A 13,735-nucleotide genomic window follows, 5' to 3' on the forward strand; every position below is an offset into this window, starting at 1 on the left:
GAAAGAAAACGCATTTAGGGAGAGAGAGAGAGAGAGAGAGAGAGAGAGAGAGAGAGAGAGAGAGAGAGAGAGAGAGAGAGAGAGAGAGAGAGAGAGAGAAAGAGAAAGAGAAACGATTAGGGAGAGAGAGGGAGATTAAAAAAAACATGAAGAATTGGAAAAAAAACGAAGTAAAAAGCCATACTTGTGGTGAGAGAATTATGGTGAGAGAATTGGCGAGAGGGCGAGAGTCCGGGAGAGAAACGTTTAGGGAGAGAGAGAGAAAGAGAAACGATTAGCGAGAGAGAGGGATATAAATTTGTTTCACCCAATTTGTATTGTTCAATCAACAGCAAATTTACCTTACCCGATTTGTATTTCCATTATAGCACTCACCAATCAACGGCAAATTCATAAATCACCCATTTGTATTTCAGAAATACTCACCCAATCAACGGCAAGTCTTTACAATCAAGTCTTTAATTACACCCAAATCAACTACAATCGACAATTTTGGCAATTTCGGAAATCATTACAATCAACTACAATCGGCTATTTCGGAAATCATTACATTCGGCAATAGGTAAATTGGATAGAAAAAAAGTAAGTCAATACAATCGAAAGTCATTACAATAGGCAATCGGATCTTTAAGTCAATCAACGACAATCAGATCTTTAAGTCAATCAACGGCAAGTCTTAATTTAACCGATGGATAAATTAAGTTTTTTTTTTTACTTCTTGTCATATTATATAGATTTCATTATTTTTATTTCAAATTTTGGCTGATTATAGCATTAGGATTAGTCACTAATTTTCGGAATATTATTATTAGTCAATAAAAAAAAGAGTTGAGATTAGGATTATGATTAGTCAATAAAAGAAAGGCATGATTGAATTAATTTCCGGAATATAGCATTAGGATTATGATTAGGATTAGGATTAGGATTATACAATATTGGCTGATTAAACAATCATGCCTTTCCTGAAAATTGGCTGATTATACAATTAGCATTAGGATTATACAATCATGCCTTTCCGGAATATACAATTTTGACAGATTATAGCAGTGTACATAATTTGGAAGTTTGGAAAACATTTACATTATTGTAGATTTATATATTAGAAAATATTCATTCGATCCGACGGCTACAAAGTTAATAGGCAGTATAATCGAACGGTTGTAGATGGTGCTCTGTTTTTATGAATAGACATTGTAGATTTATACATTAAGAAATATTCATTCAATCCGACGGCTACAAAGTTAATAAGAAGTAAGATCGAACGGTTATAGAGGGTGTTCTGTTTGTATGAATAGACATTTTAATAGAAAACCATCCTGTTTTATAATATAGATATTGGAAATATTGAATGGAGAGAATATGAGGCACATTATATTCCTTTTGAAAGTTGTAAGCAATCTCACGAATCATGAGTGGTTTTCAATTTTTATTTTTTTTTCCAAAAAGATTATGATAGAAAAAGGAAAAGATACATCAGGAAGGAAGGCTCTCATGGGTGGTTGTGAATAAATCATACCATTCATTACTGGTATGAATTTATTAAGTAATTGTCAATTAATTCCTAGATGATTATGATTTGGAAGGAATGAACTTTCAAGGAAAATGGTAAAAAACTTACCGACCCTATGTTAAGAACATATTAATCAAGAATCTACTCATTACTATTACGTTGACCAATGATAATCCTATACGTTTAATTCAATTTATATATTAAATATTTGTGGAAGTAGTAGAAAAAATAAAAATTCTAGAAAATCATACGTCGCGTTGTCGCGACGTGAGGCATGGTTCGGAAACACTCTTTTGCTTTAATATATGTATATAGATTATTTCTTTATTAATAGGTTAACCCATAACTATGTTTTGTCACTTCCATCCAACCCATACCCTTGTACTTTTATTTCTAAGTCTAAATACCAATATACATGTGTGTATATCTATCTATTCTAATATATAAAGGGAGAGCACCACTTTGGTGTCTCTCTTTTTTGTCATGCTTTTTCATTTTCAAAATTGTACTCTCAATTGAATTTATTGGAGACTTAATTATAAGGGCATAATAGACAAAACCAACACCAATAACCACCAAATCCAATAACTACCCACCTCCACGTCAGTTTCCCTCCCACTTTCTCTCATTGTTTTACCACTGAGGCAAGAAGATGGTGAAGGAATCAGCGAGAAATTGTTGCAATGGAAAAAGTGGGGTGTGCGTGAAGCTTTTCGGTGTCAACATTTTGGCCGAGAAAAAAGGAGAGGATTCCATGAGGAAGTGCAAGAGCATGGGGAATATTGTTGCATGTCAGGGAGAAATCGTCGATGATGATGGGTATTCGTCCGATGGCCCCGTTCATTCCAGGAGAGCCCATGAAAGGAAGAAGGGTAAGAAACCATCGATTTCATGTTTACGTTTTTCTGGGTTTTTCTGGCTTTCTTCTTTTCTTTACGTCATTATCTGATAAATAACTTGATTATTGATCAGTGAATAACAATGAAGAGAGATTAATAACAGTGATTGTGTTATTTTTAATTATTTTTTTGTTTGGCGACTAGAATAGAAAGTGAATTCGTCTTCTACTTAGGTTAGTTAGGTACCACATGCGAAGCTGTTAGGACCGTGAGGGACACCATGCACACAAACAACGCAGTGATTTCAGAGAAAAACTCCCTTTGATTATATATTCACACAATATACAATAAAGATGAAAAAAACTCTCCGGGAACCACACGCCGGTTCCTCTCCGGGAGGCCATAGACCGGCCCCCCACGCTCGCCTCACCCTCTCCCTCACATTATGTCACACATAAATCTCAAATACGCCTCGGTATTTATAGAGTATTAAGCCTTGACCTCCAAGGCTTCCTACTGCCTTATAATTCCTTTTCCTACTCGGACTAGGAAATACACCAAGAAGGAAACTCTTCCATAATAATACCGCCAAGTATGGAACTCCTCCAACTTGCCATAGGATTTGATTCTCTAACCAAAACCGAATATAACATAACTACACACGAATAATTAGCAAGTACCCCCTCGATAAATTATCACACATGGGTGAAGCCCAACAGAAGCGTGTGTAAGTCCAAATTTAAGGCAATTTTTATCACATTTTTTGTCATAATCCGATTTGTACACGCATTGCGTGTGCTCCGTCCTCTAATTTTAATTTATATTATATCCCAACCAACATGGTGAAAGATTGTAATTAATCTACAACAGAACATATTCATTCATAAATTTGATAAGACAAAATACTCACGAATGCAAAACTCTCATCGTGTAAACAACTTTACATCTTCCCTCAACGAACTGATTTAAATAACAGAAACATACGAAATTAAAGGCACTCACCAGTTGAATCCATGATCTCTCAACGAACTGATTTAGTAGTCTATAATAGCTTGAGATCGACACCATATATTACAATAGACTAGAGGCCAGGGCACACGCGATACGTGTGCAAGTCGGATTTTCTCAACATTTTGTAAAAATGCTTCTCACTTTTTGTTTGATCAAATTTTCACAAATATTATGAAAATCCGACTTGCACACGCATCGCGTGTGCCCCAGCCTCTAGTATATATGATAGTACTATCTCGATTGGGAGAAGACGGTCGATCGAGAAGAAGAACACGAGACGGGGGTTAGGGTTTTGAGTCGTTGAACACCAGCAAGCTCAAGGAAGAGACCCTCTCCTTTACACCCCGTCTCCGATTCCAGTACTGGAGAGAGTTTCGTCTTAAGGGGATTCGTGAATTTGAAGCAAAATCCAAATGGGTTTTTGAATTTGGAGCCAATATCCAATGGGACTGGAAAAATACCCCCGTCATGGCGAACAAATTAATCGTAACTCGAGCAGTGGGATTCCAGAAGTTGGAACCTCGTATTTCTTCAGTTCCGCTAATTTCTGGAAAATAGCGAAAGGGAAATGGTTAACAGCCCACATTCATTACAATTGCTGATTCATCATGGTGGTAAAATTGGTGTACAAGTTTGTGCTTACTAGTTCATTTTTTGTTATATGTGGTATAAACCAGTAGAAAAGGGGATTGTAACAGGGAAGATGTATCCAAGTTTTGTGGTGTTGTGCATATGAAACCTTGAGAGGAATTTCAAAGGCTCTTTGGGTGGTGCAAATGCCAAAACAGTTTTTGTTAATGTCAAAATTGTTATGCATAAAAAAACTTATACCATGTGCAAAGTATAAGACTCTTATGCACAAGTGTTTTGGCGTTAACAAAAACTGTTTTGGCATTAACAATTCCCTTTTCATAAATGTTGCTAAGTATAGGAAATGGGAACAATAAGAATTGGGGGGCGTGTTGCGCACATCTTGGTTTTCCTTGGTTTTCCTTCGCTCAGATGGGCAACTCAGATTTCATCCGACACCTTCACATCCGAGCCGTTGATTTTCGAATGGTACCGAGATGAAATCTGGGCCGTCCATCCGAGCGACAGACGGCCAGGATTGTGCGCAGCACCGGCTGCGCAGCACGTCCCTCGGGTCCGAACAATAAAGACTTGCATTAATTAACCCTCTTTATTTATTTTTGTTTACTATCTCTTCCTATGTTACGAATCTTATACAGTAGTATTTTAGCTCTGTTAGTCGTGTACTTCTCTTTGGGAGTGAGAAGTCATGGATTCGGTTCCTATGGTGAGGATATCAACTCTTTGTTGTACTAATTACTAATTAATCAAACTTCCCTTCCCCACTGATGTATACCGAGTAAAAAAAAAAAAAACCCTCATTTTTTAGATTAGTTATTAGAATTAGTTTGGGGTTGTACAGTTTTATCTTTGTAGTTAGAGGGGTTATGTAGTTTACCCTACTATTTACGTTCGGTTGTCATCTTTGTATAGTTTAAATTCTTTCCGCCTTATGAGATTTTCACCACCTATTATGGGTCCTATCGCGCATCTTTTACCGTGATTGAAATCGTTCAACTTGTAGAACCCGCATAGTAGCACAATCACGCAAAAAATTACCCCCTCCGTCCGGAAATTTGCACTTTTGCACTTTTTGCCATTCCAAAAAAACTGTACCACTTCAAAACTAAATGGGTAATGATGAACAAATTTTCACTTTTACCCTTCCAATTTTGTACAATATGTTTATCGAACATCAATAGATACATCAACAATGAAAAAATTTCTCTCCTCTCCTTTTGTTACGAAAAAAGTTCACATCGCCTCAGCACAGACAGAGCTGTATCAAAAGCAACAACTCAAATTAACAATTGAAGTTACTCGGCAAGACAAAAGCAACAACGAACACAAATACAATTGAGATTACTCGGCAAGACAAATCCATATCATGTCCAAATTGAATGCCAGAAAGAAAATGGATCTCGTGTGTTTGAGCAATTGAACAAGAAAGACCAGTAACATGCCACACTTATCCGTTTGGCCGTTATCATAAATGGACAGATTCAAAGTTCGAACAGTTACTTTAATAGAACTCAACACAGCCCTCTGCTAAGAATTATAAAATCCAGTCATTTACTGTCAAAATTTGCAGCAATTCCTCAGTTAAGACAATTCTACACCAGCCCTGAATTTCATGAACAATTGACATTAGGCCATAAACGAACTGTTTAGAAATCTACAACTTACAGATAAAAACGACCAAAGAAAGGAAACCACTCAAGCTTTTGCCCTCACAAGGAAACAAATTGCCCCATTCGCATGTCAGATGTTGGAAACTTCCCATGTCATATTTGCTTCTCTGCAGCCTGCTCAGAATGAAGGATAAAAGTAAGATAGATAATACACCAAACTAACCATATTTGCCCATTACCTAGAACAACATGAAAACTTGGCAAGAAAAAAGAAGGATGTTAGTATTACGCGTTATACATCAGGGTTTAACGGGAAGTTAGTATGTTAGTCAAAAAGGATGCGAGATGCTATTCATAGACCTGAACACCACACGCCCACAGGGCTCGAACTCTGTGGGCTATAAGCCCATTGGCTACAACATAACAAATGGCATATGTAAATAAAAACAAACTTGGATAAAAACAATCATGCAAAAAGAGTTTATACCTCTCCTCCTGACACCTTGTCTACGTTGAAGTCAGCGTTGGCAATTGTGCTCTCCTCTGAGTGGCAAAGATCTGAACCCGCCCGGATCGCCCTAACCAACCACTCGTCGTCGACATCTGCCAAATTACAATTTTTGATGGGAGAATGAAAATACGAGAAGAACTAAAATATGCATGCTCTGAAGGCGCTCTCTCCCACAAAAAGTCTTGACATAAGAGGCTCTTGTTCTCGATCCACGAATCTATTACTTCAGCTGAGCTCTAACGAATGGGTTCCGTAAGGAAGGAAGATTGGAGAAAATTATTGAGGCTTTGAAACAGAAAAATATTTGTCTGATACTTGAATATATTAAACATCACACGATGCACAATACATGTCTGCACAATTTGGTTTGGCACACAAGCAATTGATTCATATCAGAGGAGAGGAGAGGAGTGAATAGATGAAAGCCAGAATCGTATGTAACATATCACACCACAGGTTACCAGATTGGTAGGTTTTGTAGGGGGCTGGAAACTAATGAAGCTATGTAGTTTCTTCAAGAGATGAAAGAAATGAAGCTATGCTTGCCGTAATTTTGTCCGTGTGACAGGTTCAAATATACTTCTGATTATTGTGTGACAGGTTTACAATATACTTCTGATTATTTTCATCATATCACACGTTTGGCACACAGGGGACACATGTGGACCTCCCATAGGAGGTTCCCGCTATCCACATTCAATACTGTTGTTTTCAACATGGTACTTAGAGGAGTGTGCAGAGAAGGTAGGTTCGAGGTGACACTCACCCTTTTGGCGCTTAAAAGCATGACGTATATCCATATTCCTATCCCTTTCCATTGTTTCGGGTTTTTGAACCGTCTCTTCAAAAATTCCCTGTACAGACAACAAACATGATGTTAGTACAAAAAGTTGCAAACAATTTCGTTCATAATGAATCAATCTTACACAGAAACAAACCATTGTGAAAAGGTAATACACCATAACTTCCTTGGGTGCACAACATATGACCTCCATATCAATATGTGGGTTCCTACAAAGAACATCCTAGAGATTATTAGGAGATAACATTGCAAAAGATCAAAACAGGAAAAGAAAAAAAATACCCACCACCAATTGGTGTCATAAAAAATGAGAGCCTCTACTGGAAGAAGAGAAATGCCCAGGCAACCAGCCCTGGTGGATAGTAACCGGACTATCTTATTATCTGTTGTAGGTGCACAAAAGGATTTGCATTCTTCTAAAGCTGAAGTCTCATCAATACGCAGAACCTCTTTTCCCCTGAATTTTAAATATTGTTCTAAAACGTCCAACATCCTAGTCATCTGGTTTAAATAAAATCAAACATGTGAATAACCCGTATGAAATGAATTTAAACAAAGTCTTCAAACAAACCGGGCTAAAAAGAACCTGGGACACTATTACAATCCTTGATCCGTCAAGTTTCTTCAGCAACCTATCGAGAAGAACTATTTTTCCTGAAAATGAGCAAATGAATTCCCGAATTAAGACAAGCTAGATCATATTCTTTCACCTAAAAGCTTACTGAAACCTCACTATATTAACCCAATGCTAAAAGCTTACTAATCCATCCTCAAGGGAAAGTGAAACCTACTAATCAACAAAGACAAGGTAAGAAAGAAAACCTGTATTTTCAACATCTTCCTCGTTGAAGCTGGTCAAGTCCAATCCTCTAGAAAGACTCAAGTGATTGCAACACTTCACCATTGCTAGCAGTTGGTCTAGAGCTTGTTCCCTATCAATACCTTCTCTTGTAGCATCCTGGGGCATTTTGTATATTTCCCTTATAATTTTCTTCTGGGACACCGAGATGCCCTCCCCAAGATCCATGCAATACACTACATGTTCCGGCATGCGTTGATTATCAACGTTGAATATATCAACCACCTATAATAGAAGTGAAATGGAGGCGTTAGGCAGCATTTATAGAAGAAAGAAAGAAAGATATAACTAAATTTTATTAGAAACTAACTGAATTGAGCATATCAACAACTTCATGAGTGGTTCCCTTTTCCACTATAGCATTGAATAGGTCCTTCCCAGAGCAAAAATATTTCGGTAGGAGGAAGCAAAGCATAGAGCTAAGCTCTTTAACGTCCTGCAAGGGTAGGGTAATATGAGATAAAATTAAGCAAAAATCATTAACCAAATAAACAAACAAAATCTAAGAAAGAAAGAAAAAATAAACTTATGCAATTAATACCCGTAGTGGATTCTCTGGTGTAATAAGAAGCTTGTTCTTGCCTTTCAACTTTTCCATCACACCATCTATATGTTCATCATATTGAAAAATCACATATTCCCACACAAATTGGGGGATAGGATTTTTACTCAAGTATTTGCAACTCGTGACAAAAACTTCACATTTTCGAAGGAGACGGTGATGTGTTGTAATCTGAAAGAATGGTTGCAAGGCTGTACTCCAAGATTCAGTGTCATTTGGAGGAACAACTATGATGAGCTTCCCCCTTAATTTACTCTCAATCTTTAAATAAAAAAGGAAGGCAGCAACAACTACAGATCTACTACCATGACCCTGTAATAAGCCAAACCACATAAATTATTTTCAATTATCATTAACTGTGTTGTTATAAATGAAAAAAATGAAAAATATATACATACACTTCCAAGGACTCCGCTCTTGCATTGTTGGAACAAGTTGATTAGCTTCTTAAATGTAGGTAGGTGCGCGGGTGGCACAGTATGATTAAACCAATTAATCCCTGCACAAAGGTTGGCAAGGAGAAAATCACGTAATGGTATAAACCTCTTTAATTTTCTAAAAGTAAAACCGTAGAGAGAAAGATAACTTACAACGAGCATTTGGGCCTCGGCGCCCACCAGACAAAGCATATACGGCCTCCTGGAATGATAAAGCATCCTCCTCGTCTTGAGTTGGACCCCTTGCATGATGAAGTAAAGGCGCCATAACAATAGTTAAAATTAAAATCATAACAAAAAAGGGCAAAGTATGAAGAAAACATGATTGTACCTTTTTGCGAGTTGTTCAGAGGGCAAACCAGCAATGGTAACAACTTTGGACAAAAGATATTCCACCCGCTTGTCCTGTCATTTCAAGATTTCAAAATTGTTGCAATACTGAAACTGAAACAGATAGAATTCTACAAGTTAACACACCACACACCATATTAGATTCCATATGAGGGGCTACTTCTTCGGCCAAATCTCTAATTGGCTTTTTTTCCGGCAATCTCTTTCTCTTTTTGCTTTGTATTTGTGGCTTTTCACCACTTTCAGCCCTCTTTACCTGAAACGAAAAGATGCAGAAAACAAAAATAGCCAACAAATTAAGTCAATGCTGTAAACAATAGTAATGCTATAAACAGTGATGATAAAAAGCAGTTCCAGTGATGATAAAAGCAGTTCCAAAATGAAGATGGAGATGAACAACAATAATAGATAGCATAAGAGAGAGTAACTCTAGAAAACTGAGACCAACCTGTCACAATACAACAGATACCGCATTAGGAAAGATCCACATTAATGCGGTTAGCAACCGTGAGTAATAGGTTGCACACGTGCTCTTATTAGTACTTAGTCAAAAAGTGGACAAAAGGTTATGATCCTTGCACCATTGAAATTTTCCATTCCTTTTTTGTTTGTAATAATGTGGTAGTATCCTTTATGTCAGGCGGGGGCTCCCTATTTGATTGCAATGCGGGCTTTGGCTATTTGCTTGCAATGTCATGATTGTTTGTAAATAGAGGAATTGATAATTTAAAATACAACTTTATAATTCCAAATAAAAGGACAAAGAAATGTAAATACTCATAAATACTGAGTGTTAATTTGATAACAGGTGAAACTAGAACAACTAGAACACATCATGGTTCCACATTCAAGTAGTGCAATATTAAAGTAAACAAAACAATGATAAAATATCTTACACATTCCATAATAACTATTGGTGGAGGGCAAACTAGTGATACTACATGTAATCAGGGTATTGTCTTAAATTTTAGGAAAAAAACATGAGAACAGTTGCTTCAAATATGTAAGTTTAGCGAATGAAAGTTGGTGAATTTAGTGTATATTCACTAGTTACTAGTGTATACTCACTGCAGTTTAGTTCACTAGTTATTAGTGTATATTCACTGCATGCATTCAGTTTTTAGTGCATATTCACTAGTTATTAGTGTACTGCATGCATGCTTACAGTTTTTAGTGCATATTTACCTCTAAAGATACCCCTATTGGAATTCCAATCCTCCCAAAAAGTGATGGATCCATTTCTGCATAGCCTCCATCACACCAACCGTCACTCCAGCTGTTTTTTCCCTCAAAATATTTATCTGCCGCTTTGTCCCCATAACCTACCATAGACACCGCATGGAGCCCGATTCTTTCACGCAGTTTTCCTTTTGCATCCACACCTTTGTAAATCCCCTATTGAAAAAGCACAAAAAAAGAAGCAAAAGAAATTAAATGAAATATAATCATGACCCTAAATCCTAATTTCAACGGGTTATGAATGAAAAAATTAAATCTTACATTTTCTTTCTTGTGGGTTTGGATTCCCTTATACATACTAAACTCCCCACAAATGGGGCCTACAAAAATAGCCTGGCGAATTTTATGATACCCTTCTTCTGTACGCCTTGAATAAAAACATTCATAGTCCTGGATTCTCAATACCTGAAAAAGAAAAAAAGTGAACCCACTTTATTAGAAAAATATTCCACACAAAAAAGAACACTAAAATATTCCATATGTGCAAATACATATACACGGTCGTTTTTTGTTGCCACTCCCTTCTCTCTCATATAATCCAATATTGCCAAAGTCAAACTCGGCCGGTTGTTTTGAGCATCCGGCAGGTCAGCAAAGATAGGCATATGCGCCGCAACTTGTTTGGCCAAGTTGACAATGTCGACCCTTGGTCGATCTATGATGGGCTTGGATATTGCTAGGCGCGCCAGGCTAGCATCCATGACTGCGTATAGAGAACATAAAGCTAAAAGAAAGGAAAAGTGAATCTAATTAGTTGGTAGGAAAATAAAATGCAAGGAAAAAGTAATCCAATACAAACTAATTTGAATAATCTGTTACTTACGAGTTTTTTCCTGGTTTTCAACATCCCCCAAACACTCTGGATTTTCAGTCAGCCAACTAAAGCTTGCGGGACATTCACCTGCAAAATTAAAAACTCTTAAACAAAGTTTACACAATCTAAAGATGCCCATTGGAGTAATTGTCATGGGCATCCTAAAGTTAAATCAATTTTTTGGCGTCAACCTTGGTGTGTGTCTGACATCCAGCATACATACAATACAATCCAAGCTAAAAAACCAGAACTTATGAGCTAAAGATAAGTAACAAGCAGACTTTTGTGACACATTTTTTGGACTCAGCTAGAGGAGACGAGGAGAGGATGATATTCTCAAAGTCACTTCGAAGAAAACAAATTCATTTTTGTTTTCAAAATTTTGCATTGCATGAAAAGCAAAATTTAAAACACAAGGACAATTTTACTTGAAAAAACTTCCTAAGGATGGAGACACATTCCAAGGTCCAAGGGATCAGCCAATGCCAATGCACCTATTCCTATTATGACAATTGACAACCACTATGTCCAGCCCTTCCCAAATCGAACCGAGCTTGCTATTCATCTCCTTCTCTTCGTAACCAGAGGACTTTCCTTAGACAATTTTTCCTCCTAGGTGACTACTACTACTCGTGGGTGACCTGGTGTGCTTTTTTGTTTTCTCTTTGCTCTTAGACAAGACATAAAACTAGTGAAAACACAACATACACACATCACAACACAAAAGTGGATGAAAACTGGTTTTCAAAGTAAAAAAACATTACTCTAGGAATAGAACAAACATAAAATGCAAGGCCTTGGATATTAGCCACCTCATTCTACAGATGACCCTTTTATCCTCTGTGGAGCAGACACCAATTTTTTTTCCAGATAATTAACGATGTGTTGCATGATTTCCATGAATTTGCTGGTTTGCAACCAAATCTTCGAAAGAGTTCCATTGTCTCCTCTGGGTAAGTCAACAATCTAAGAACACATTTGTACACTGTCCTTGTTATATCAAGATTCTTGCTGATCAATTAGCTATGGCTTCTTGTCCGGTTGATGATGAGGACATGGTGTTCCACATTCTTCATGGTCTTCCATCTGCATATGACTCCTTTAAAACCTCTATACGAGCTCGTCCTGAAACTATCACTGTAGAAGAGCTTATCTCTTTGTTGAGTTCTGAATCAATTCACATTGAATCACAATACAAGAATGCTGAGTCCAAGAATGATCTCTCAGTCTTCTAATGTTTTTGGATCTGGTTCTCATGGTAGTTTTGGATCTAGGGGATACTCTTCTCCAAGATTTGGTAATCGAGGTGGTGGCAGAACCTCTTCTTTCCGAGGAGGGAGAGACTTTGATGGCAGAAATAACTATGGCAATTATGGAAGGAATTCTAATTCTTACAGGTCTCATTACTCAGGGACTCCTGTTTTTGGACCTCACAACATAAGTGGTGGTGTACTTTGTCAGATTTGCAATAAACCAAATCACACAGCCAGGACTTGTTGGTATCGGATGGATTCCTCATACGAGCCTCCACTTCTGCCTACTCCTTCCTCTCCACATCCAAGGGCCTATGTGGCAACTACTTCCCCAACTACTACACCAGAATGGTACTTGGAATCTGCAGCTGCACATCATCTCACAAATGATCTGTCCAACTTAAACCTGTATCAACCCTACCAAGGAAATGAGCAAGTCATGGTTGGCAATGTCACTTCTCTTCCCATTCAGAACTCTGGTAATGGCATTCTATCCACTCCAACACATTCTTTCCATCTTAATCGTGTTTTTCATGTTCCTACTATTGCTAATAATCTTGTCTAAGTACAACAACTTGCTAGGGATAATCAGTGTACCATTACTTTTGATGACCCTTCTTTCCTCATCCAGGATAGGGACACGCAGAGAGAATTCTGTCTAAAGGTGTCAATGTCCGAGGTCTCTACCAGTTTTCTCCCTCTACACCTTCTTCTGCATCACCACAGGCTCATCTCTCTCTAACAGCTCCTGCTGATGTCTGGCATAATCGACTTGGCCATCCCTCACCCCCGAAGTTTCATCAAATGCTCAAGCATCTACCTGTTTCAAAGTTTAATAAGTGTACCACAGTTCCTTGTACACATTGTGTTGTGTCTAAGAGTCATAGGTTACCTTTTGTGTTGTCAAATTCCACTGTAAATACACCCATGTCTTTGATTCACAGTGATGAACGGGTCCTTTCCATCCTTCTAAAGATGGTTTTACCTACTATGTGTTGTTCATTGACGATTTTAGTCATTTTACATGGATATATCCTCTTCAATATAAATCTGAAGTCTTCTCTAAATTCCTTGTCTTCAAAGCATATGTAGAAAATCTGTTCAATACAACTCTGAAGGTTTTTAGAACTGATGGTGGTGGTGAATACAATAGTAAGGTTTTCTCTTATTATCTAACACAACATGGCATTGTTCATCAATCTTGCTGTCCTTATACTCCATCTCAGAATGGAGTAGCAGAACGCAAACACAGACACCTAGTGGAAACAGCAATAGCCTTACTTCTTTAGTCTTCATTGCCATTAGAGTACTGGTTTCATGCTATTGCTACTTGACGCAGGGGAATA

General features: G+C 37.5%; 1 protein-coding gene across 1 annotated transcript; it reads right to left on the reverse strand.

Moving 5' to 3' along the window:
- Window positions 1-5,529: 5,529 nt before the first annotated feature.
- On the reverse strand, window positions 5,530-11,461 carry LOC131328688 (ISWI chromatin-remodeling complex ATPase CHR11-like). The gene is made up of 17 exons (XM_058361602.1): window positions 11,146-11,461; window positions 10,820-11,046; window positions 10,584-10,727; window positions 10,269-10,478; window positions 9,217-9,333; window positions 9,064-9,137; window positions 8,886-8,974; window positions 8,694-8,794; window positions 8,275-8,607; window positions 8,044-8,169; window positions 7,697-7,958; window positions 7,461-7,528; window positions 7,161-7,375; window positions 7,011-7,083; window positions 6,839-6,926; window positions 6,049-6,164; window positions 5,530-5,735 (listed from the first exon to the last, which is right to left on the reverse strand). Exons 1-17 carry the CDS (start codon window positions 11,294-11,296, stop codon window positions 5,715-5,717), a joined length of 2,415 nt encoding a protein of 804 aa, XP_058217585.1. The 5' UTR covers window positions 11,297-11,461; the 3' UTR covers window positions 5,530-5,714.
- Window positions 11,462-13,735: the final 2,274 nt, after the last annotated feature.

The sequence above is a fragment of the Rhododendron vialii genome, chromosome 6a (genome assembly GCF_030253575.1).
Source record: "Rhododendron vialii isolate Sample 1 chromosome 6a, ASM3025357v1".
Taxonomy (NCBI): domain Eukaryota; kingdom Viridiplantae; phylum Streptophyta; class Magnoliopsida; order Ericales; family Ericaceae; genus Rhododendron; species Rhododendron vialii.